Source organism: Emydura macquarii, unplaced genomic scaffold, assembly GCF_026122565.2.
Source record: "Emydura macquarii macquarii isolate MOO-44397 ecotype Brisbane River unplaced genomic scaffold, CSIRO-AGI_Emac_v2 contig_3692, whole genome shotgun sequence".
Classification (NCBI taxonomy): domain Eukaryota; kingdom Metazoa; phylum Chordata; order Testudines; family Chelidae; genus Emydura; species Emydura macquarii.
The window spans coordinates 275,454-303,139 of NW_027133829.1; the positions used below are offsets into that span (position 1 = coordinate 275,454).

General features: G+C 37.5%; 1 protein-coding gene across 1 annotated transcript in view; it reads left to right on the forward strand.

Annotated features, from left to right (window-relative positions):
• The window catches only part of GFRA1 (GDNF family receptor alpha 1), a 184,488-nt gene extending 158,732 nt beyond the window's left edge, over positions 1–25,756 (forward strand). Inside the window, exons 8-9 of the mRNA XM_067537183.1 lie at positions 22,526–22,579; positions 23,910–25,756. Of these exons, the coding sequence (XP_067393284.1) occupies positions 22,526–22,579; positions 23,910–24,071 (216 nt within the window). The 3' untranslated portion in view covers positions 24,072–25,756. The remainder of the gene's footprint in view (positions 1–22,525; positions 22,580–23,909) is intronic.
• Positions 25,757–27,686: the final 1,930 nt, after the last annotated feature.

Genomic DNA, 27,686 nt, shown 5'->3' on the forward strand with positions numbered 1-27,686 from the left:
AAATACAGGGCATGAGGTAGACTGCCAAATTGCCATGTCAGAACTAATTGGCAGTCATATTAGTATCAAGTATGACACTGGCCTAACTATTGTTAGTACATTTTTTCTGACTTCTTCAAAGTGGTCATATGGAAAAGAGACATTAATGGTTTCATCAATTTGTATGATCTCTGTTACAAACGCATTCTCAAGTTGCTGGAAATGTTGGGGATATTTAAACAAAATATATGATACTTGTTGATTATATAAAGTCGATATTTATTTCAAATATGTTTTGGAGGTTATAAATCATTTTTGCTATAGTGATATCATTTTTAAATTGTTCTTCATGTAAAATTACCACAGTTATAGAGATTCTCCAGGTTCTCAAATTATAATCTTGTGATTTCTTTTTCAAATTGAAATACTGAAATGTTGTCTTCTGATGGAGGCTTTTCCTTTAGGTTTTCTGGTAGTTTGCAAATGAATTACTTTATTTGCATAATATACTCTATTATGTCCCAAAATTATCTCAGTACTTCATCTTTTATCAGGTAGATGCCTGACTTCAACGACGTTGTGTAAGCACTTCAATACACCCTGCTTCTAGGGAAGTTCCCCAATGCACAAAAAAACCCAAAACCACAAAAAAAACAGTGGTGATCAATATAAAATACATTAATTTCAAGTGTAATTGTAGTATGCTCATCACCTTATAATTGCTGCTCACCATTCAAAGGATCAGACCATAAATATTTTGTACAAAATGCACATGAAAAGAAGAGAAAAGAAAAATGTGAGTACTAGCATCTTGAGCCTTGATTAGACAAACTGTTTTCAATTACTACTAAAAAACAAGCATTCTTGTGGCTTTGCTCCATGTTTAGTTCTCTTTCACTGCTACCTTTGGCAACCAGTCCAGTTCTTCTGTATAACATGTATCCAGCACTTAGTGTGACCAGATAGCAAGTGTGAAAAATCGGGACAGGGATGGGGGTAATAGGCACCTACATAAGACAAAGCCCCTAATATCGGGACTGTCTGTATAAAATTGGGACATCTGGTCACTCTACCAGCACTCCATCCCTGAAATGTACCTCTCACTCCATCCCAGCATTCCTCCATGAGTGCAGTGAGTCTGCACAAGATTTAGTATACACTCCTCTCTCCCCACCCCATCAAGAATGTCTTTGGATGTATAGAGGGTCAAAATGAGTCAAGAAAACAGAACAAATGAAGTTTGGCAGGGCAAAGATATAGAACTAAATGGTCATAGTAATATGAAATTTAAATGATATATGAATAATTATATACAACATAGCTACGATAGCAATAAATACAGAACAAGAATATTTAATAATAGTTCTTGTGGAGAGTTGGAATATTTTAGTAAATATTTCATAAATGAAGATTGTGTTAATTTAACAGAAATTGCTGTTTTTTCAGCAATATTTTGCACAACAGACCCCAGCTACTTCCAAATCAGTTGCAGTTTCCCTGTTTTTCATGACAAAGGCCTTGATCCCACAAGCCCTTGCAGATCATGCTGAAGGGTGTGTAAGATTTTTGTGCTCCTGTACAAATATGGATAATGGATGCAAATATAATTCAGTACAATGCATGGCCCTTTAGACTGAGGGCAAATAACTCTGAGGCTCCTTGTGCGCTTGTTCTTGTACTCTCAAAAGCACATATTAAAAAAGGCAGAAAGGAATGGGAATGTCTCAGTAATGTCAACTCCAAGCATTCAAAGGTAATGTCAGGAAGAAAGAAAGAAAAACAAAATCATGATATTGGTTTAAAATCATGAAATTAAAAAAAAAAAAAAAAACATTTGGGGGTTTATATTTGCCTTCTGGTTTTTGAGTCTTTAGGGTACACCTGAGTCACATTTTCAAGCTTTTCTCCTCAGCAAATGAGGGTTGCAAATTTTTTTTTTAAATGAAAGCTGAGACTGTCCAGGAGCTGAGGCTTTAAGAAAGTCACCAAACATTAAGAGTTGTGATAAAATCATGAGATTTGGCAACACCAGGAGACTGGGGCCTACACACAATTCACATCATGCAAATGAAGTAGTTAACTATACTCTTTACTTGTAGGTTTGGGTGTTGCAGGTTCTCAGCTCCAATCAGGTTTCTGCCCAGTGCTTGAAGGCAGAATCCTATCTATAATTATTTAATGTTAAGTAACTACATAAATGTTAAATAATATTTCTATAAAATAAATATTGGTAGACGGTTAAAAGCTGTAGTGCAATGCTCTGAATATCAAGCCACAGCGGGTGTGCAGCTTCATGGATTGATAATTGGGTGGTGGGTGAACATAAATAGGAAGCACAGTGAGCATTTAGGTGTTTTGCTGATGAGGGAGCAGTATAAATGCTGAGACTGTACTCTGAATAAAGTAGGGTGACCAAATAGCAAGTGTGAAAAATCGAGACATGGGGTGGGGAATAATTGGCGCCTATATAAGACAAAGCCCCGAATGTCGGGATTGTCCCTATAAAATTGGGGCACCTGGTCACCCTAGAATAAAGACACACTGAACTTTAATCCTCTGAGCTTAAGTACTTGCCTGACTGCTACCCTCCAGCCTCCCCGTTTGGCCTTCTATTTTTCTATTTCTTTGCCATTTTGCAAAGAACAAGCAAAGGGTGACGGTGTCTGCCCTTCCAATTCTGTCCCTCAGGAAAACTCTTTTGGATATCTTCTTCCAGACATAATAACCATTCAGAAATTTCTAGTCTGTGGCAAAAGATTAACAGGAACCAATCGCTCTGCCAGAATAAATTATAAGGAAAACATTTAGAATATCGATTAAATGTTTCATACTAGAAGATTTAAATTTACCTCCTGTATTTCCAGGATTAGCTGACATAATGAGGTCAGCCTGCTGGCACAGATGATTTATAGAACACCTATTGGCAGCTTTTCTTCTAAAAAGGAACATCTTTTAATTTGTCTCAGCAGCAATTCTGTGTTACCAAAAGAAGCCTTGTGTGCTTTGCATTTTCATATTAGTATCCGACAACCAGAGATAATCTAAAATGTCATCGTTAATCTTATCCTTCTAATTTAGACAGTATAGATCTGAATTCTCTGTTTTACCAATAAAGAGGCTGATTTCCCACTCCCAACGCCGTTGACCTTAATGAAGTTTCTCCTGATTTACCTCGGTGTAAACAGGAGAATCAGAACTCAAAAGTTTTACACTACTAGTTTCAAAAAGTTCGATTTAGTTTCACATTTGTTTACTGCTGTGTTCTGACATCTTCCTCTGAAGCATCTGGTGCTGGCCGCTATCAAAGATGGGAAACTAAACTAGATGGACCCTGGGGCCTGATGCAGTATGGCAATTTCCATGTTCTTAGGTGTGAAAGTAACTAATGTTTTACACCAACTGAGGATCTAGCCTAATATCACTCTATATAAGTATAGATGTAATGTGTGTATGTTTATGTGTAAGAACCAATACGATATTTAAAGGGGTGCTGGTTTTGCCAATGATGGTGCTGTATAGTCTTATCTGGGAGTTATATATCATGAGATAGTGGCAGTTGGTGGGGTTCACATGACAGAGGCAATTCATTCCCAATTTCACCTCTTCAGACTAACCTACTGTGTTTTAACAGAGGACCCATCTACATTTACCATTACTGCTTGTATGGCAATATATAGATAAATATCTAGACCCAGATCCTTAGCTAGTTTAAAGGGCACAACTCCATTGACATCAGTGGAGCTATACCAGTTAATACCAGCTGAGGACCAGTCCTCTAGACACACAAAGCTATTTTGAAAATCTGGCCCCTGTATTTAATAATTCGTCCTCAAATTCATGAAATATTTTTAATCATATACTGAAAGTCAGGTTTAAGAAACTTCTATTATAAAAAGCAATCTAGATGATCTATTTTGCATAGTTCAATCACAATTTAAATTATGTTTTTGTGAATAGTATGCTTTTCATTGTACCCAAATATGGTACATATATATTATTGGAGTGCATAATAGTTTAGAGTTACTTCATCAGCAATAAAAGATTTTTACAATTCATTTTTTTTTTAATTGTAATAGTCTCAGCATCTTTAGTATATTATAATAATACAGCCTTTTATAGCTAATTGTAAAACTTCAGATTACAGTTTTAGGAATCATGCAATTTTGTTTTATAGTTTAATAATTGTTCAAATGTGAGGTTCCTAAAAAACAATTTAATGACTTATAAAAATACCATTTTATCAAAATCTACTGTGCACCTTTAAAGAACACTGAAATTTCAGCTGCTAGATAGGGACAGATTATAGTCTCTATTCTCAGAAAGCAGTTTGCACATTACTCCTACTAAAAACAGATGTAACATTTGCAGCGTTCCCTTAAGCCACAGTTGTTTTACAGTTTTACAACAAAGTCTTCTTTTATAGGAATAATTGCAGAAATACGAAGCACAAACTGTGGATCAGAAAACCAGAACATTTCCAACCATGCCAAATCTGCCTGTGCATAGATAGTGCTATTGCTTTATAAGGTTCTTCATCATATTAAGGGTACTTTTAATAATAGCTGACTCAAAATTCAAGTCCATCATATTCTTCCCTTTTAAAAAAGACTGCTCACTATAACATGCATACAAACAAACAAAAAATAGCCTGAAAGATGGTGCGCAGTATTATAATTTAATTTTAGGGCATAACTACAAATAACAAAAATTCTAGTGTATCCCATTGTAATAGAAGACATATCATCATTAGAACTGCAGTTTGTAGTATAATATCCTATATTTATTAAATATGTCAAAGTATTTAGTATAAAGAACATTATTTGCTATTTACTAAATATTTTAACATTGGTTACAAGTGTTGGACATGATTCTGATCTCACACCAATGTAAATCAGAACACACTCCAGTGGAGTTGCATCAATGTAAAACTAGTGCAGGCAAAAAGGAGTACCTATCTAGGTTTTTAGTGGGATAGCGACCCTGCATCAAATCCTGGTCACACTGAAGTCATTTTTTTATTATTATTATTTGTATTACGGTAGTATCCAGGAGCCTAAATCATGGATGAGGGCCTATTGTGCTAGGCACTGTACACGCAGAGAACAAAAAGATAATCCCTGCCCCAAAAGAACTAAGTAAAATTCAGTTGACTTCAAAGGGGCCAGCATTTCATCCCATATATTGTGTGTTCAATAAACCACTTTGCACACTTTGAATGTCACATACATAATAGTTTACAACAACGAACTAAGTTAATTTAATATACTTCCACAGAGGGCATATCAAATGTAGGGGAAAAACACATGCGCACACACAAAGCAAGGGAAGTGGGTGCCTCAGGAGATTGGTACAGTAATTAGATATAGACACATTCATCTCTAAGAGGTAAGTTTGAAACTGACCAGCTTGGTAGTTACCAGAGCTGGCTGAAATTTTACAAGATTTTTTCAACTAAAAAACAACCTTTTTTCAGAAATGATTTTTATGTAAAAATCTGACTTTTTCAAATTTTTCGTTACACTTTTTATTGAAAGGTCTGGTGATTTTTTTTTTTTTAATTTAGTTTTAAACCAAAACGGTTATTGAAGTTTTTTTGTTTGCTGAATGTTTGGTAAACAAATAGTTTCATTAAGCATTTTGATAATTATTTTGCCTTTTTAATCACAAAATAATGTTGAAGTCATCCAATTTAAGAGTTTACTTGGAACACTGAATTATTCTCATTACTATTCATTGTTTTGTGGTAGATTCTAGAAGCCGCAGCCCCGTTGTGGTAGATAGTATACAAATATAGTGCAGACAGACCCTGCCCCAAAGAACTTACAGTCCAAGACCTCAAGCCTGCAAAGACTTAAGCCAGTGGTTCTCAACTCGCAGCCGAATCAGCACATAGCTGCAGCCCATGTGACATCCTCAGGGCCAGACAGGTAGTATATATTGTGCGGATGTAGCCCATGTAACACACACAGAGCTGCATGTGCGGCCCACAATGGTAAATAGATTAAGAACCACAGACTTAAGCACATGCTCAATTTTGTGTGCTGTGACCTGTCCATTGACTTTTAACTTTAGACACCAAATTTGGCTCTTTTTATTGGCTGAATGAATGTTAAGAATATTATGGAGTTGAAAAATCCTCCATTCGGGTATATGATGTTTCCTATTCCAGTGCAGATAATTTTTTTTCTAGAAAAATGGGATAAATTACCTAATCTTATCCTATCAAATGAAAACTGGCTTATGATATGGCAAATATCAAATATGCATCTGCATTACCTGTTCTCCATATACTCTAAAACAAAATCTAATTAGCTATTAATGGCTTTGATTATCGTTCTACTTACCTAAACTGGCAGATTCTGCAAAATGATGGACGTTTCAGCAGTGCTCAGCTTCTCTCTCATATTACATCTTGGAGCTCTAAATGTCCTCGTCATACTGGCAGCCATAATGTGCCTGTATCATAGAATCATAGAGTTGGAAGGGACCTCAGGAGGTCATCTAGTCCAACCCCCTGCTCAAAGCAGGACTAACCTCAGCTAAATAAACTACTGTAAAGCTGAGATGAAGATTCCTTTATTTAGGTACTAGAATGCCATCCCTGAAAAGTAAAGTCCCGTTTTAAAATGGTCTTTTATAATAGTGAAAAGATCCTCTCTTTTGAATAAAATGGAAGCATAAGAAATCTCAACAGTAGTTATGGGGAAAATTTACACTCTCAAGAAATGATAACCTGGATGAATTCTGCCGCTATCTATGTGATGTCATGGTTTAGCCATTAATCTTACCTTCCAATGGCATGTATATCACTTCTCACCTCAAATATTCCAGAACTTCCTTTAATCGCTAGTCCCTTTTTCACCCTTCCTTTAGCCCTTCCTTTGTTCCTCTCTCTCTTCTCCTATCTTCTTGCAACTCTCTTACTTTATCTTTGGGTATCCACTTAAGTAATCCACCAGATCACACTGTTATGAAATTCACTCTGGTGTTGACACTGAGCACAAAGCGATCTGCAACCATGCCCCAAATAGGAGCTGTGTGTAAGGATGGGTCACTTGCTGAGTGGAAGCAATGCTGTGCCTTTGTGACACAGAAATGACTTCCACACCAGTACTAGGTTAGGTTGGCATACAGAACTAATTGCCTGGGGTAAAATCCTGTACTTTTACACTGGTATAGATTTGGACTAACTCCATTACCGTGATGTAAATTCTCTTCAGGTGTACTTTATAATAGAATGTTATTGTTTATGTACGTGACATTTAAATCTGTTCTTATTGCACCTATACTTACCTTATTATAAAATAATCTTTAGAAAACAAAAGCCCTGAGTATTACACAAAGGATAAGATGAGAATTCTTTCATTAAATACAGTAACAATGTGGGAATAGTTTCCTTCCCATAACCAGCAGTAAATGAAAGAAAGCGAGAGGAATCCATAAATGTCTAAAATATAATAATAAAAACTTTAAAATAGTCATTCTAGACTACACATTGGAATTATTGTATCACAAGCTGTAAAGGTAGCATATGTAGAAGAGCTAAATCTTGGCAATTCTTCCACAGCAGGCCAATGGCAATTCTTCCACAGCATATTAACTATCTTTATAATAGTTAAACCAGGTTTATAGGAGAGAAAATGAAACACAGCTTTTTAACCAAATTGGCTAACATACACGCTTAATAAAAAGCATTAATGCTAACAAAGATCTGAACATAAATATGTTTTTATTTTGCTTTTAACCTGTCTGCTCACTTTACCTATAATCTTCAATGTACATTTACAGTCAAATACTGGAAATAAATCAAACCTCTGTTATCCCCTACTGACCTTTTATCCTATGACTTCTAATCACCTGCCTCACCTGAATAATAGATCTCTGCACTGCCCTTAAACCATTCTACTCAATCACTTTTTTCCAATCTACTATTCTATTCTGGAACGTACGAAGCTGTCACCCATTTTAGTCCCTCACTTTCAAAATCAATGGGAGTTTGAAGTGTTGTTTATTTTATTCTTTACTTTGGAGAATAAGATTTTAAATATTTCATACAGGATTCTGGTAGTAATCAGTGGACTGGCCTCAACCATTCTACCTCATGTTAAACCCTTCTGTGTGCTTAGCTTGCTCTGTGAGCAACAAGTAAACAGATAGACTGTTGTGCACAGTGCAGGATTTTTTTTCATAGGTTCACACAGCATGTATATCCTGAAGAATTATAGGATTATCTTCCCCTGTAGGTTTTTGAAAACAGAATTAGGTGGTCAGAGCACTAATTTACTAAGTGATGTAATTTACTGTATATTTCTTCTGTTAGAGAGTTGTTACATTTTGAGAAGGCTCAACTTGGTGCTAATGGCCAGAAATTCAAAGTTAGATGTTCAGTGCAACACACATATACATTTGTGTGTGCCTAATTGATGAAACAAAATGTTAATATACATGTGTGACTCAGGTATGTCCATATGGTGATTTGGATCCCTAGATGATCATATGCCATAACAAATACCTGATTTGTACAAGCACATTGGGTAATTAAGCTTATAAATTAAGCAGGCACAAATGAATGCAATACACTTACAAGCATCTAACTCTGAAAACCTAACCCCACATTTGTGTCTTCAGTTTGAGTGCATTCATGCAAAAAATGATGATAATTATATGCTAAACGAAGTTTATTTTTCATTGGACTATTTACCTTTGTCTGCCTCTATCCAAAATGTGGTGGCATCAAAAATATAAGTTGAATGTGTCCAGTCCTTTGGGATTAAATGTTCTATATAAATGTAAAATCTTATTTGTGTATTGAATCAGGCACACCCTTAATTACCCAATTTTTCATACATTTGCAGGAGTTTGTGTGTGCAAGAAGCCGTGTGCACAAAACTGTAGATGCAAATTTAGAGAGCATTTTTGAAAATTTAGCTTTTTTTAATATACAGACATGAACCTTGATCTGCCTGTAATATACTTGTCCCTGTTGCAGAATCATGTTCTTATCAGGATTCAGGTTGGCCCATGAACAACTGTGATGAAGATTTGTTTGTGATTAGGTGTGAGGATACAGTCATGGTTATTGCAGATGAGGAATGCAGGTCATGAAAATGATTAGGGAACCGGAGCACATGACTTATGGGGCGAGGCTGAGGGAACTGGGCTTATTTAGAGAAGAGTGAAGGGAGATTTAAAAGCAACCTTCAGCTACCTGAAGGGGGGTTCCAAAGAGGATAGAACTAGGCTGTTCTCAGTGGTGGCAGATGGCAGAACAAGGAGCAATGGTCTCAAGTTGCAGTGGGGGAGGTCTAGGTTGGATATTAGGAAAAGCTTTTTCACTAGGCGGGTGGTGAAGCGCTGGAATGGGTTACCTAGGGAGGTGGTGGAATCTCCATCTTTAGAGGTTTTTAAGGCTTGGCTTGACAAAGCCTTGGCTGGGATGATTAATTAGGGTTGGTCCTGTTTTGAGCAGGGGGTTGGACTAGATGACCTCCTGAGGTCCCTTCCAACCCTAATCTTCTATGATTCATTATAAATAGACACAAGTGAACTGGTTCAGTTAAAATCAGCTCCAGTCTATACCCAGAGTGTGAGTTTAATGAAGGTACTACCTGGCTCAGGGATTGCTAATGGGCAAGGGGCTTTCAACTTTACATTGCTGGTCAATATCCAGTTTACTTTGGTAATTAACAACAGTTAGCATCTGAAGGCAGTTTGCTGGGTGGTCTGTCAGAGGAACCACACTGAGATCCATACAGCCTACGCTAGGTGTGTAGGCTCCCGATACAATGAATGGTGAGAGAAAGGCACAATGGTGAGAATGGGAGGTCCTAGGGGGTTTTCACCTTCCTCTGCAGCACAGGGCACCGGTTACTTGCTGGTGGATACTCTGTACCTTAAAGTCTTTAAATCATTACTTGAGGACTTCAATAACTCAATCTTAGGTTAGGGGTCTATTACAGGAGTAGGTGGGTGAAGTTCTGTGGCCTGCATTGTGCAGGAGGTTAGACTAGATGATCATAATGGTCCCTTCTGCTTTTATAGTCTGAGTCTATGATCCACATAGCCAACATGTTAGGCAGGAAACCACCTAAGCTAGCCAATGGGAGAAGTGGGAAGATAAGCACTCCCCCAACTAACTTGTGTGCGGGGCCCGATCCAGTAAGCATACTCAGATTCCACCTAGAGCTACACAAAATAGTTGGGGGGGGGGGGAATGGCTCCCTTATAACCTGTAGCCCAGTGATTAGACCACTCACCTAGAATATGGGAAACCTCTGGTTCGAGTCTCTTCTCTGCCTGATGTGAAGAAGGGATATGAACAGGGCTCTGCCACGTCTCAGTTGGGTGCCCTAACCACTGGGCTAGAGTCACTTGCACTATCTCTTGCACAATTAATATTTAATTATTCAATTTTTTAATTAAAATGGAGCACTTTCAATAGGAGTGACTGAGGAAGAACCACATCAGAATACTTCATGACCCAGTGGTTGGGGCATTCCCCTGAGATCCTGGTTCAAATCCTTCAGCTCATCCAGAGGAATGGGGACTTGAGCCGGCGGTCTCCCACATGCTGGGTGAGTAGGAAGGTGGTCAGCCTTTCCCACAGCTGTTTTGTGTGAGTTAGGCAGTCCCTGAGCACACCTACTGGATTAGGTCCCTTCTGCGAATTAGGCAAAGGAATGTCTATCTTTCCAATGTCCATGGATTGCTCTGGGTCTTAGGTAGATGCCTGGACACCTAAAAGAGAAGCAGCAGTGCACATGCCCAGAGGCAGAAACATAGACACCTAGGAAACTTTTACTGCAAAAACATAGGTGCTGAGCGAGTTTAGGTGCCTAAAGAGGTAGTGTGCAGCTAGGCGGGAGTTTTATGGATTGCAGTATCACCTAAAACCAAGACTGAGGCACCTCACCCTCAGTTTTAGGCACCTAAGTATCTTTGTGGATCCAGGGCCAAGTGTCCACAGTATAAAAACCACTGCTACACTTTGCTTTTTTGGTAATCTTAACAAAGAGGCCAAGGATTGAGCGGAGTACGGAGATTTGAACTACCAGCTCATCCAAAAGCTGCTCTCACCAGATCTATGCTGAGGCAATGGTGCTGACTGTGGTGTCCTTGACCTATGAATACATTGAAGAGTCCATTCTCCACAGCTGTCAATCATCCACTTAAAAGTACACACCCAGAACTAAAACCAACATACAGAAATGCCTTGAAGTGAATTTTTTGGAAGATACAGAAATATAAGTGTAGCCCCTGCACATTCAGGAAAACATTTGCCCCCAACAGCCAACTGTCCTTTAAGTAAGGTCCTCTGCAGGTGGTCCATTCGTGTCTCCAGTGCAGCATTTATGTGCTACTAGAACCTTATAATTTCTATCCAAGCAACACAAAAAGGTATTACAATTCGGTGGTATATTGCGCCTTTAAGATTTATGTCTTAGAGGCCACCATGGAATTACAAAATCTCTGAGCACATGAGATCTTTCCCATCCTGCCAGAGAAACTAATCTCAAAGAAAGAGGCTGGAAAGAAATATCCCAAACACTATGGGATTTTTTGTCATATATTCATTAAATCCTTGGCCTTTCTGATGAGACTCACTGCCAGAGGTGACAATTACTGCCATTTTTATACATGGAACCAGGGACCAAGCATAATTTTTTCGGGCCCAGTACAAAAGTGTAACATGGGCTCCCTCCCACACACATACCACAATCCCTCATCCCATACATACAATCTCATGAGCCATGAAAGGTTTGAATTTTGAAATTACTGTTATATATTCTACATTTCTGAAAAATGCCCTCCCTTTGGTATTTTTGTTTAACATAACACCCAGCCTGAGAGTCCTACAATTTGCTGACTATTTTGTAACTTTTTGGTCATTATAAAGATGATATATCCTATCAATGTTTTGATTTTTTTTATTCTAATGGACCAGTGTGATTGCAAACATTTCATAATTAGGCCAATTTACTTTAAAGCTTTATTCTCCTGGACTTTTTCATTGCAAAATCATGAATTAGCCTTCAAAAGTCAATTTCTCGTGCAAATTCACACTCAATAGACAAGATAGCTAGGTGGCTTAACCATTCTTGCCCCATTGTAGAACGCCTGCAGTGTTTGATGAGTGCTAGCTTGCTGAAACTTCTTTAAGCTTCTGCCACAGTCACTGGCAGTGTGCAAAAAATCAGTAAATCTGTGAAAAACTGGAGGATAGATTGGTGTCCTTTAGCTTCTTTTAGTTCCCTTTCTTTTACCTCCTTACGTTTCTGGCTGCCTGATTTGTGTTTATAGCCACCACCAACATGGCAGTATGGGATGCGTGTGTGACTGTGGGTGAATTAAGACACTTACTCACATATATTTTGGGCCATCAAATCCTACCAGCAGGAGCAGCAGCACTGGCTCCCTCTGTGTTATGGTGCTTTGCTTTGCCCCTCCCACCAGCTGTCCTGCCCTCCTGCCTATGCCCAAGGAACTCTGGGACTGGTAGTTCTTGATCTTGATATGATAAGACCATGCCACAGAGAGGAGCACAAATCTCTCTGTCTCTCAGTCTCAAACTACAAGTCCTAGTTTAACTGCACAAGCACACACTCTCTATTCTAGAGAAAAACCTGGGCTGAGCCAGCAGGCCCAACAACTGACTATTCAGAATGTTGCTTGAGACTGCGCTAACACTGCTTCTGATTAGCTCCAGCAAATCTCACAAGATCTGGACAATAGATACACAGATACAGGGAAATAAGTTTCTATAAATATCCTCAGGCACGATCTACAATTTAACCTCAATTTTTTCCTCATGGTAATGGTGGTTGCAGCCTGGGCTGGGCCCCCAAGGGCCTCCGGGCCCCGGTAAAGTGTACCCTTTTACCTCCCCTCCCCCCATGAGGGGGCCCTGCATGGAACCAATGCAAAATATTAGGATTTGTCTATTTATAATAATTACATTTTTCTGCATTACTTTATTCTGCTTGAATATAAGCTTTTCCATCATTTCTGTGGATGATTTGGGTGATGAAACAAAACAGAATTATGCATAATCTGATTATTGTGGACTCATAATTTTCCAAAATGTGGTGCATAATGCTAAGAATTTAAAATACCCATTAATTTTGTGTGTATGCACACGTGTGCTTGAAGTAAGCATTTTAGTTGTGGCAAAAAGTTAACTATGTTGTATAGTATTTTTTTCTCACTGCAAATTTGAGTCATTATTCATAGCAGATACAAGTAGAGTTAGTTAGTAAGTTATATAGGGCTTTCAGTTATTTAGGGCTTTCAGTTATATATAGGACTTTATCCTGCTCCCCTTTAAGTCAATGTGAAAACTCCTATTGACTTTCACGGTGCAAGATCAAACTCATAAAGACTACAGGAAATAGAAAATCTAGGTCTGATCATGCAAACTGCTAGTCTCACAAATGTTTCCCACTCACTCAAAAAGCTCCATTGACTTCAGTGAGATTTTTTGTACAAGAGAGGATTGTTCATGTGTAATAAAGGATACAGATTAAGTCCCTGGGATGAAACTCTGGCCCACTGAAGTGAATAGAAGTGTTGCCATTGACTTCAGTGGGGCCAAGATTTCATCCCTAATATTTAGTTTAGATGAAGGGCTCAATCCTGCTCCCATTCAAGTAAAATGACCAAAGTCTAATTGACTCCAGTGGGGGTAGGATGATGCATATATATGCATATAGTCATTTCGCAGCCTGTCATTAGCATTAAATTACAAACTCAATATGGCAGGCATCAGTTTTATAGTTTGTTAGGAAGCTGACAGGGCAACTCAAGGGATAGCTTAGCTAATGGAGGGCTAGTTGATAGGACTTATTAAACTGATTTAACTTTTTTTTTTTTTTGGTTCTCACTTAAATCCTTTGGAACATAACTGTATGGTAGAAAATAAAATGTTCACAAGGAGTATTAGTATGATATTAGTTTTACTTTCAAGAATTCAAGTGCACTTGTAATTTAATAACCCAGAATACGAATGATAAATATAAATGCCTCGCCAGAAAATGATGGGGAAAGATTCAATGAAGGTAGCATTAGTCTAATGAAAATAAGAATAAATTATTAAAGGCAGAGCTGGTAGCCTAACACTTCCCATAATGAGACCCTGTTTTCAATGGCTTATAACGTTGCAAAAACTTTAACTATTTGGGCTGACATTTTCTATGCTGGATTTTTGCTTCAGGCTGGTTTTTTTTTTTTAAAGTCTATTGCCTTCTCATTGTCAGAAAAAGCAGGTTATTCCTGTTGCAGTCTTACCTCAATAAGCATTATTTCATTCTTTCAAAATATAATGTTCCCTCCTCCTATATAATGAGTGATTTTATTCTGAATGGCATTTTCTATGCTAAAAATGAGTTTAAGTTCCTAGCAAGTGCGACATGTTCACTAAGGCCCCAGCCATGTAATTGTCTGTACCTAATTGCAGGCTTAGGATCTTAAACCTGCATGGAGAAAAAGTGCTTTAAATAAAAAAGCATTTCTATGTCACCTCATGGGAGTGGATTGTGTGAGACCATAAATGCAGAATTCAACAGTTCTTCTAAATCATAGTTGTTCAAGATTGAATTACTTCTATGAAGAAATCTCTAAATCAGGTTGGTGATTTAATGAAATGTCACAACAGGAATAGTCACATAAGTACAGATGTAGCAAAACAAATATACTAGCATTCAGATGTGTGCATGTTTGATGTGGTGGTCACATGAGTTGCCAATTTTTACCATATAGATAAGATTATCTTAGTATCTGCAGTTGTCCCATTTACTTCTCTATACTTACTGTAGGAAATACCTTGATCACTTCCATTTAATTACCTAAGGTACTCTTCAAGGGAATTGTCAGGTTTTTAAAGATGACCACTATATTCTGTATGCACATGTGCTCACAGTACATACACATGCACATATAGAGGTTTACTATATGGTTAATAAATGCGAAAATCCTCAACATTTTAATTTCTTGAAAAAGGCTTGGTTAGGAGGTTCTCTAGACAAATGTTTATGATGATTCTTTTTCCCTTAAAAATTCTGAGTGAATGTAATGCTCAAGGAAGAGGCATTAATATCACTTGCGTAAGCCTGGCATCATGCAGGAGGCAGCGTCTTGCACAAGTACCACAATAGCCGCTCAGGTCCCTCCATAAATAGGGGTTCAAACAAGCCAGCTTGCTTTCTCCTCCTGGTGCAGACCTGCAAGTTGCCTCCCCTCTGGTCCTGCTGCTGGAATGTGGAGGCAACTCGTGGCCTTGCTTTCCCACTCTGCTTCTCCCTCCATTGGCACTGTGGAGCTGTGTGTGGATCATATGGCCAGCCTTGGCAGGAAACCGGAGTATTTCCTCACCTAGCTCTCCCAATGCTGCTGAATCCTGACCTGCTAGGCCAGTCCTAGGCTCTTCTTAAGCAGAGACTGCCAGTCGTGAGCAAGCATGTCAAATCGTGCAGAGATTTTTGTGATAAATGTGAATGGGAACTAGCTTGTGACTACCTCATTTAATGTGTAACCTCTCACGGGATATATGGGTACCTTTATAGGTTTACTGAAAGCAGGAGTATCACTCTAGTGCTTAGACAAGTAGAGTGAGATCCTGGCCCCTAGTAAAGTCAATAGGTTCAGAATTTCATCCATGGAGTATCTTTATTTACAGTTAAAATATGACTATGGCTTTTCAACAGGACTTTGACAGCTTTATATTCACTTTTGATTTCTTTAACTGAATTATAGCGCACAATATCTAGATGCAACTTATAACTTGTATATAAGTCCACTGGGTTGATGGCAGAAGAGAATCACTGGGAAGATGGATTATAATAATAAAATCCCAAACTACTAGATTTTGGATTACAGGGTGTTCAGTGTTATAGCTGGGGAAACACCCAAGTAGCCTAAGCTGTTAGGATATTAGGCTAGCAAAAGTTATTCTGTCTAAACTTTTTAGTATTCTGTTTTCTTCTCTGCCTTTCTTAATGCAGAAATGTTTGCTGGAGGCAAATCCATAAAAAGACAGTATTAGGAACATTGCATAATATCCACTAAAAATAGGAAGCAGCAATCTAGAGCAATATGTATTCATTTGACTCAAATAAATGAGTGAGTGAAAAGGAAAGCAAACCCATAACTTGTTACTATACCACCATATAAGGTTAGATATTCAGAAGATCCTAGATAAGTCATTTTTAGCGGACTAGCCTGTGTATTGCATTCTGTACCATGCTCACTCAAAAACTAACTGCTTGAAAAGAGTTTGAAGATCTGTGTATCTGGCCATGCACAGGCAGGGAGGATTTGTTTTCCACAAAATCCTGAGACAAAATATCTACCAGGCAGCTTTGGCCACATGTTCTTCTTAGTTGCCTGACTCCTGAAACTTGAGCACACAAATGCCTCTTTTCACGCAAACACAAACAGCAGGATTCCCTGTGTGGAGGGGCAAAGGGAACTTTGCAGGTAATCTGCCTTCCCTGGGATTTATGAACATTCTGTGCCCAGATAGCAGAGGGTGATGGAGGTGAGCCAGGTTTCAGCTACCTATTGGCATTGGAACTCACGCACGCACATATAAGATGACTAAAGCATGTTTGCAAACTAGAGCATTCATGTGAAAGTTCACATACACAGAGGTGTGCATGCCATTTTGGGAAATTGTACCCTCTTTAGTATTTGTTCTTTGTATCTCTTCCATTATTTACACCAGATCTTTCGGGGTATACACAATGCAAGCATAAGGTCTGGGAACTTGTATAATGGCTTACAGCTGCGAATGGATACCAAAGCCTTAAAAGCAATAACAAAAATAAGATGACAAGAAACTGGATATGTTTTCAGTGGTCATCCATGATGAAATCCCATCCACAAGCTTACCTCAAAACTGAAACTACTTTCAAAATACAAATGGCTTCAGAGCAGTTCCATATTGGTTAAGGACCAATTTATGGCTGGCCCTGAACAGGGTGGCAGTGAGACTCCTACTGCCTCACCCAAGATGTCTGCACCCTGGAGCTAGCTTTACTATCAAATTTAGAGGGTAGCAATACCAATACTTGCTATGTTATCACAAGTCTCCTGATATTTGGGGTAAAATCCTGGCGCACCTGAAGTCACTGGGAGTTTTGCCATTGAATTCAATGTGGCTAGGATTTCACATATGATGTTTTTCTGAAACCCAAGCTCCTGGAGTCAAGTGATTATGTTAGTTTATCCCCTTCATTTGTTTATTTTTAAAGTAGGTTTCTGGTCCTCATAGTTGTGGAGAAATGTGAAAATGTGAGTCCTACAGGTTCAGCCACCATCAGGCAAATAAAAAGATCCAAATACTTATTACAAATACATAAATAAAAATCTCATGACTTTTAAGCTAATCTCAGGATTTCTAACATGGTATTGGCAGAACTGTCAGGGAGAAGGGGGCTTTAAGTGTTGCTGTTGCTGTGTTTTTTCCAGGATAGGAGAGAGACAAGGTGGGTGAGGTAATACCTTTTATTGGACCAACTTCTGTTGGTGAAAGAGACAAAATTTTGAGCTACACATAGCTCTTCTTCAGTGGACACTTTAACCAGTGGTCAATATCCAAGAGGGAGGATGACCATGGCCATGTCTGCCTGCCCAGCTATAGTGACTGTGACAGGGTAGAATGAGGGATGGGTTTTCATAGAGGGCAAACTCAGGAATTTTGGAACAGACACCAAACTGCATGTAATTGCTGTTCAGAATTAGGAAACAAATGCGAGGACTTTAATTGACTGGCTAATAATGGTGTGAGATACTAATAAATTGCAGTCTAGAGATTAAATGGATACCATGTATGTGTATTTCCCCTATTGTGGGTTCAAACACAAGTGGATAATTTGTTTGTTTTGTTTAGTTTCTTCCAGCTGAAATTTGTGTTTGGATGCTTATTATGCTATTTTGTTCCTAGTATTAAAGACTAATACCAGAAATGTTTTGGCAATATCTACCATTAAAATGTACTTACTATACCAAATGGGATGATAGAAATGTAGCACTGTTAGGCAGAAGGACCACAGATAGTTTCATACTCTGACATTGCATCTTTGGGGCAGATTCAGCAAAAAAACAAGTCTGGCTTCTTCATGGTGAAAATCTACAAAGCTTAAATAGCATTGCACCCAGGCTGTGAACCACAGAATTTACAATTATTTTATGCTGAATTAGATCCTTTTTGTAGTAGACTCTTCCTCTGACATGCACTTTGCTTGTTTTCCCCACTGAAAGTAATTTATATTGCAGCATACCGTTGTACCACTGTACTAATAAGAAAATAGTATTGACAAGTGTGATAGATGTAGCTAGCACACAGTAAGTGCAGAAGAGTTAAACTGATTGCATTTTTACACTCTGCGCATTTCTCTGTTTATTGTTTTTGTCCCACTGTTAGAAAAACCGGTTGGTTGCATAAGTAAATCTCTAATCACCCCTAGACAAGAACAAAAAGAACATGGAATGTCATTTGTTATGAATATTTTAGGAGTGGAGCTAAACAGGATATTTGGGGAGGTTCCTTCTTCTCTTTCTTTTTAAAGACTGTTTATAGCTAGTCAAGAATTTGAGAGAATGTCAAAGCCACAACCATTAAAATGACCTGAAAAGAAGCATAAAATATATGTATTTGTCTTCGTTATACCTGTATTGCCTATCACTAAACGAGACCTGTGAGGTACATATTCCCTCATGAAACCTGAAGACCAAACTACCAAAGAGATAGTGGTTTGCAGGATCAGCTGCTTATTCTGTGCCTCTGACTCTTCAGGATGGAGTACTGCACTGTTCTCTTCTTTTCCCAAAGACTCATAACAGATGTGCGATGTGATGAAAATTTCATCACACACAGCTCATGACGGTTCAAGTTCTTAAATACGATTCTTTGCTTTTCCACAATAGTAACTTTACAAAATTAAGGGGCACATTTTACAAAATATAAAAGGGTAACTCCGTGCAAGATTGATGACACAAATAGCTGAGGCGCTTCTTAAGAGTGGCCAGAATTTCTGAGTCCAACCGAACAGGAGTTTCCTCCAAAGCCACAGTTACCTGTCAACCCATCTCAAACCTTCCTAATCCTTCCTTGAGGGATGGGCTTTATGAATTGTAGTTAAACAAAGTTACTGCTTGTTTTTGTAGTAACAAAGGGAAAATGTCTACGGTAATTTGGGGTGTTTTTAGGTCAGTCACTGTTAATTTTACAGTCAGTAGCATGCCACAGCTGAGTGTATGAATCATTGGCAGATTTGATTTTAGCCAGTAGCACAGATCCCAGACCATTTTTTCTTGTTTTTTTTTAAACTTCTTTTCCATTGATTTTTTTTTTTAATGAGCCCAATCCTGCTCTTATTTTGGTTAGTGAAAAAATTCTCATGAACATTCTTAAGGCACGCTCAGATCTTATGTGAAGCCTTGAAAATAAGTCTAATTTTGATATATAGTCTTATTAATCAATTATGTGTTTTATCTTTGTTCTGATTGAAAAGGCTGCTTTTAATACCTTAGGGACAAACCCTGTTACCTGGGTACCGGGCATGGAATTACACTGTCCTTGAGACTGGATCCACAGTAGCCTGCATAAGATACACTTCTGTTCCCCCAAGTCCTCCTTGAGTTGCAGAGATTCCCGCACCAGAACTGCTTCTACAGCATGCAAGAGATGCAGGCCTCTTTATCTTATATAAGATTTTGCAATATTTTATAGAGAAACAGATAATGGAGCTGTACATCATTTCTCATTTTTGAATGTGTGCACATGTGCATCAAGACAATCAATATAGTGACTGAGCCCTGACTTGGCTCCCCGTGGAAGACCATCCTTTCCCATGAAGCACCCCACCACCAGTTTTGCTGTATTCTCTTTGTGCCTAGGAGTGGGGCAGGAAGGTTTTTTTCCTTTAGGATGTAATTACTGACATAAGCTTCCCATTCTGCACAATTCTGCCCACAGGTTCTTTCCCTCCCCTCCCCCAAGTTACTTGTGATTTAGTGAGGCACTGTTGTATTATAGTAATGCAGCCTATGCCAGCATTTCCATTATATATAATCCATTTTTTTCAGGTTTATAACTCAGCAGTAAAAATCTAGTCTTCCAATTTGAAAGTTGGCAGATAATGTCTCAGCCTGGAAGCTAATTTTTTTCCTGCAAAATTTTCCCCCAAAATAAAGAAGGTGTAGTGTTGTTTTATTTTTGAATTAGAGACATTATCCTTTACACTTCAGTGGGAGAAAAGGTCCCTTTATTAATAAAATTACATTTTTAAAATCCAGAGGAAGAAAGAATTTCTGTTATAGATGAAGCAGGTGAATAAATGCAGTAATTGTTGTTAAAATAGTTCCCATTAAATATATAGATAGCTCTTCCCAAATTAGAGCTAGTGAATGATGATCAAAATTATTGGAAAGCTTTTGTTGTTGATATTGATTTTCGGATTCTAGCTGATGGTTGATTTTACTCTAAAAACAGTTGTTTTCTAAAATGGAAATATACTTGCTGGTTATGTTACTTTTCAAGATGAATGTAGTGGAAAAGGAACATGACTTTGTTCTCTCTTTTCATTTTGAGAGCTATATTAAGTCCTAAGAGAAGTTAAAATGTAATCCTTGATATAAAGCAGAAGCTAATTTGAAATAATCGTGTTGTAAATGTTAACAGTGTTCTGTAACCCAAGTCAAGGATACCTACTAGGAAATATCACTGTGGGCAGTAGACAGAAACTCGTATGGACTTGGATATCAAAGAAGGCCTTCCAGAGTTTATACTGTAAGAACCCAAGATCTCATCCTGTGTTCTTTGAATCTCCGCTTTCCCATGTGATTCAGTGGAAGGATATGGTGAAAAAGAAATGCAGGATTAGATTCCACTGTGGTTTCTCCTTGCTTGTCATGTTTCTCGTTGTGGCAAGCCAGTGAGGAGTGAAATCAACATGGCTGTCACCAGAGAAAGTTATTTTTAATCTGGCCATATAGCACCCAAAATTCACTGCCAGAGATTTCTTTTTTCATCTAGGAGCTAGCCTTACAAAAGCACTCAGGTGCCTAGCAGCTGCTGCCGCTGAACCCTGTAGGTGCCAAAATTTGCTCAGCACTTCAAAAATTGAAGTAAAAGTTCTGTAGGAGCCTGTGTTTCTGCCTTTGCACATGTGCACTGCAGTCCCACACCTGAGTCCGAGCATTGCACAAACAGGATCCTCCACCTAACTCCCCCGTGGGACCCAATCGGGTAACCATGCTCAGAACTCACCTACCGAATTGGGCCCCTAAAGACAAGGTAACAGAAAACAAGGTGGAGGATGACATCTCTCAGAACTTTTAGCCTGATGGTTAGGATACACACCTGAGATGTTGGAGACCTCTCATTCCAGTCCCCCGGCTGCCTATGGGGGAGAAAGGATTTGAACAGGGATCTGCCATCTCCCAGGTGAGTGTCCTAGCCATTAGTGAGCTATGGGGTGTTCTGAAGAGTGGCTCCCTTCAGCTCTCCTGTTGAAGCTCTTCCACTGTAGATAAATAATGGAAAAAGTAATTGAGGGGAGGGGAAAGGAGGGAGGGAGAGAGAGGGAGAATGGCTGTGTAATTGGGTGGTTAGAGCACTCACCTCTGAGGTGGGACACCCGGAATCTATTCCCCCGGCTCCAGTGACTTCAGTTTGATTTATAGTTACATTTGTAAAAGGAATTAAATGTTGTTCTGTTTGCATAATCTGGTAACTTTCTAGAACAGGCTCTGTGGCTGTAGTACGACACAGACATTAATATATTTTTATTTAAAACATTTGTATTGGTCATCTTAACAGCTGGGTATAATTCTGTTAATATTTAGAAGTAAAACATTTTGAAATACGGTGTATTTTTCCCTAAAAGTTAAGAATACACTGGTCCAAATCCATATTTTCTAATTGGGGTACACTAGTATTAGTTAAGATTTAATAAAAAGCATGTTCATATTCAGTTTTTCTCACCAGGACCATATGAAGCTTTTACATAGACCCTTGAGTACTGACTTGATTTGTATACAGGCATTTCTGTGACACTCATCAAGGTATTAACGAGTGCCTCACACCCTTATTCTTACTGGCTGCTTCAAAATTTGTATTTTAAATTTACAGCAGGGATTAAAACCGCAAATGTTATCTAAGAGCTTGTCTACACAGACTTAATGCACTGTAAACCAAGCTATAAGTCTGCAGCGCACCAGTTTGCCATGCGCTAACTGGTCATGTGGACCCTGCTACCGCACATTAAAAATTCCTTCATATGTTTTGATGAACTATCATTTGAAATGTAGTGGCTAGCTACTGTGCTGTACAGTAACACTCTGGCTCGTCATCCACGAAGACAGCCCTGAGATTATATTGTTACTTCAAGACAGTTATTTTACTCTTTGCTCTTGATTCCTACTCATTTATTATAAAGGCATATTAATATGAAACACAACAATCGAGAAGCACTTATTCAAACAGAAATATCCATATTACATGTATAAATATACATATACACTGTATAACTTTTGCATTTGTCTGTAGGCACAGAAGCGGAAATCCAATGAATCCATAGACACAGAACTCTGTCTTAATGAGGTAAGAATGTGGACCATATTACAATAGCACTTTATTTTTCATAATACGAATATCCCTTTGAAATACAATAATCCAAGACCCAATCCAGAACTCTTTACTCAGACAAAATTCCCATCAATGTCATCATGGTTGGGTGTACCAAGTTATCATCAGAAAGGGAGTTTTGCCTGAGTCAGGAGCCACTACCCTTGTACCATGCAGTGGTGGGGTAATTACATTTTAATTCCCACATAGTTATTGGGATTCCCTCTGAGACCTCTTTCCACTCGGCTTCCCAAGAACTGATTTTTCAGGTCAAATAGTAATTAGTGTTACACCTAGGAAATGTAATTAGCTAGTAATCTGCTAGAACATGTAATCATATGGCATTTACCAAGTCCCAGAAATACAGCAGATTTCATTTTATGGCTGACAGAATACTGATTTAGGATAAATGAAATGACAGTTATGTAATACATTAGGAGCTAGATTGACAGCCCCTGGAGACTTGGAACCTTTCTCTGTGCTGTTCCACCAGCCTGTCTCAAACCTGACCGATAAGGACCAGCCCTAGAGGTGGAAGATTAGTTTAGTTTCCAAGAGAGTCAATCTGTAATCTTTCTGCTGGTCCATAGATTGAAGAATACTTGTCTATTTTCCCTGGTGTACCTATCTGCACATGACCTGCCAATCTGCCCCTAATACTGTCCTGTTATTTTACTACATGTAATTTATAGCTGCATATGATACTGCTTTATTGTATGTAGCATTAGTACTTTTTTATCATGAAAACACAGGGCATATAAAAATGCAGCAAATGGGAAAAGAAACTAAATGAACATTGCTGCTGTTGGTAGGCCAAACCTACTTCTGATGGTGGTTCCAGTCTTACCTATTGGAATCCAACAAAGCTTAGTTTTCAAACCATCCTTGCTGTTGGCTACAGAAGACAGACTTCATAGCAAGTCCTGCATCTGCTTTTTAAAAATGAATGTCCATGTTGAACACAGGTCTCTTTAAAATATTGCTTGATTTTAGAAAGTTAAATCTTCCAGCTGAGTTCACTCTCAAAGTACGTCATCTTTTACTTATTCTTTTATACTTTTTGCCTGATTACTTTGACGGTGTCCCTTAAAAGTGTTTTGACTGTTACAATCAAATTATATTTTAATACCATTGTCTTTTTGATATCCTGTTTTATGTTTCTCATATACTTAAATTCGTGATGGTGAAATACATGAAATAGGAGGGGAAGGACTGACAAACAGGATGAATTGTATTAAGTGGGTCTAAATATATTACAGTATAATGAAAATGGTTAACAGTGACCAAGGAGTATTGTCTCTTGCAGAATGCTATTGGGAACGAAAACACAGTAAGAGTCTCCACCAGTCACATATCTTCAGAGAATTCATCTGCTTTTCCTACAAGCTTCAGTCTAAGCACACTGCTCATATTGATGACAATTGCACTCTCAATCTCTTTGTTCTTAAGTTCATTAGAAACCTGGTAGCTGCATTACTAAAGGACATGTTTAAAAAAAAAAAAAAAGTTCTGTTTTCTGTCCTCTGTTGTTTTTCAGAAATTCCAGTTCTGAGAGCTGAGTTGAAGCTCTCTGCTAAAACAGTCTCATTCAACTGGAATGTTTCTTTTTCTTTTTTTTTTAAAGCTTCTTGTGATATTTAGGGGCTTTGTGAAATACTTGATGCAGTGCTCCATTCCAAACCCAAAAGGCTTTTGGGCATGCAGTGTTTGAAAAAGACGGTATGTAAATTTGTCTGTAAAGCAATCTGTTTGGATTTTGTAGTATTATTTTAATTCTGGCGTTACCTGAGAAGGAAGACGTCAGTTGTCTTAAGATCCTATTTATCTCATTTAATTATTTTGGTTTTCAAATGAAATGAACTTCAGACTAACAAGGATGCCAGGCTTTTGTCACATGGTGAAAGAGTGGACCTCATGAAACGTCTTCATTTGATAGATTGCTACAGATGTTAAACTCTTTCAGTGTATTAGCATTCTCCTCTTTAAATGTTTATGTAATGTAAGTGGTTCTGCAGTCCCTGCTGAGAAGCCATTATAAGTCACATACAGGTGTAATGTACAACTTTCAGTTAAAATCTTATAAAAAAACAGAGTGTGATATCAAAGTTTCTACCAGTACTTTTATCTTTAAATTACATTTAGCCTTAATGAGGGGTGAAAATTCCTTAAATTAACAAGAAGCAATCATTGTGAAAACTTCATAATGCTAAATTTATTTAAATTTATGAGGATATACATAATAGAAACAAATTTTGCTAAAAAGTTTCAATTGTACAATTGTTGTTCTTCTATACTTCTATTGTAATAATACAGTCTAGTTATTTTACTGTTGGTTTAATAAAAATGACATACAATTTATTTCATCTACTAAAACAGCATTATCTGCTTATATTTACATAGTATATCAACTCTAACAGTTAAAGTAGCTTTATGCCTTCACTCACTGATCACACCATTTTAGACTGAAAATAGGACAATACAGAAATGTGAAATTGAAATTGCGCATTATTTCTTATACTGCTAAAATCAACACATAAAGGGACCATTACTTCAATTATGGGCACAGTCATGCAACCTCACCTATGTGAGTCGTTTTTACTCACACTAGTACCTTCATTGCAGCCCGTGGTACTGCTGATATGAATAAGGGTTTGCAAGATTGGGCCCATAAATGGTTTAATGGCAATATTGCCAGTGTACGTGATTTAATCACTTTTGTTTTCATTCGGTGACACCAACAGCCTATGCTGAATCATGATGATTTTCTGCAGTATCTAGAAGGGATTCTTTAAAGCTTTAAATGTCATCAAATAGGCAGCATGTCTCCTAAGGGCTGTCTATATACCTAACTGTGATGGCTTGGTGACTGTTACAAGCAGTTATGTCTAAATGATCAACAGTAATCTGTTTTTGTTTTTATTAGAAAGTAGAAGATAACTCTGCTTGGCAGAGAGTTCATCATGCTGAATTTATAGTTTTACAGTGTGTTCAGGTTTTGTTGAAATGTCCAGATCAGCCATTTGCAATAAAAATACAAACTAGAGATCATTGACTTCAGTGCTGTTTGGAATGTAAAAAAATATACATCTCACTAACAAATTGTTAAACTATTGTTATACTAAAGATGATCCATCTTTGGGATTTTTCTCTTTACCAAGCTAATAAAAGCAGTGCAAGAAATTCTAAAATTCACTTTTGTAGTGTTGGTTAGAGTCACATAATATACGATTCAAAGCATTCTCTGATAGACATCTAGAGTACCGTGTTCCACTAAACATAGCAAATTAGATAACATTACTTTTTAATTCTGCACTGATAAAAAACATCACGTTACTTTCAAAGGCATCAGAGTTGCTTTTGGAGAAGAAATATATATATATCATTACTACAAAATCCCCTGTGGTTTCTGTTGCTTTTCTTGTAAAAGCTAATCAAATTATTGAAAAATAGTGGCAACAAGAAAAAAGATAACAAGGTCCAAGATTTGAAAAAAGATTCTTTTATGTCAAAAAGAGTTGGAAGTATAATCTATTGAAATGCTAATGAATACAGAATTATAATGTGGAAGTTTGACGTTACCCAGTTAAAAATATTTCCAAAACAAATCCATAAACATTAAAATTATTAAACCCTTCTTTGATCAACAAAGATTTCTTTACAATATCATTTACATTCAGCCCATTAAATGTTAAATAATATATGGAGCTTTAATAATCTGCTAGTACAGTGCATATCTTTTGAAGATTTTATACATTTATTTTAAGTACAATATTTCTATCTACATTATATTGATTAATATAGCTCTTAATAGTGTGATTCAGAATAAAAGCAATTGATCACTTAATACTGTAAACAACAATTCTCATTAGCATCTGATTACCAAAGGAATTGTTGCTTATCTGACTTAACAAGAGTTATGTGTATAACACAGAAATATACTGCATTTTGTAAAGTTGGCCATGGCTACCAAAAACAGGAAACAGCTCTCTGGTTTTTTTCTGTGTAAATTGAAAGCATACTGGATTCTTAATTTAAAAATAAATTGCTTATTAAACAAACCAGAGGAAAAAATTACAAGTCTGACACTTTAAAGAGGTTCTTACGGATATCGCTATGCAAATATTGGTGGATTTTTAGCAGTTGGATGTGGCGTGGATGATGTCAATTTAGCATGGTGACCTTGTCAACACAGTAATTTGCTACAGTACTAAAGTAAGCAACTTGTTTCTTTTTCTCTTTCTCCTTCCAGCTACTATAATTGCATGTACAGAGTGCTAGGCAAACACACTAAGTCTGGATGTCATGTATTCATTCAATGCATTTTTATTATCAATATATCTACGGTAGCTTCAAGCAGCCATCCAAATACAGGATCCATCTGTTAATGATACCTAGGCTTTAAATTGGAAATGTAACCAACTTAGTTGTTTTTAAGTAAGCTATATGTTTAAATTAAATCATGAGTTAAAATAAACATATACACACCATCCTTTTTATTTAACATAATGAAACAGGAAGTTTCATTAGAATTATTAGAAACACATTGCCACTTTTCATGTTAAATATATCTGATTGTTGTCTTTAAGTTTCTTTAAAAAAAAACAAACCAACCCATCATGTTAAAGAGCTAATGCACAATGTGTTGATATATGATCAACATTTTGCACTATTTAACATATGTCTGACTTTCCCAAGCTATTAATATACAAATGGTATGAGGTTATGAACTGCAGTAGATAAAGAAAAAAATAGAAATATATGGAGGCAAATTTCACTCTGTCAAGTACAGAGGTCCTGCATAAGGCCGTATGCACCACTTTGGTCAGATGCTAAGGGTCTGATCTTAAAACTTGCAGAATCCCCTCTGCAAGGTCTCCTTAACTCCCATTAAAGTCAATGATTGTGGAGGGCACTCAGCACCTTGCAAGATGTGTCCTTGAGGCTTCATTGGCTCATAGGCCCTCTTCTCTTGAGCAAAATTCACGCATATTGTGTCATTAGGAAGAGGCAGGAGGAGCAGGAGAGCAGAATCATTTGTAAAGCATTTTATAGGCTCTGTCTGGAGAATTATTACCAGTAATTT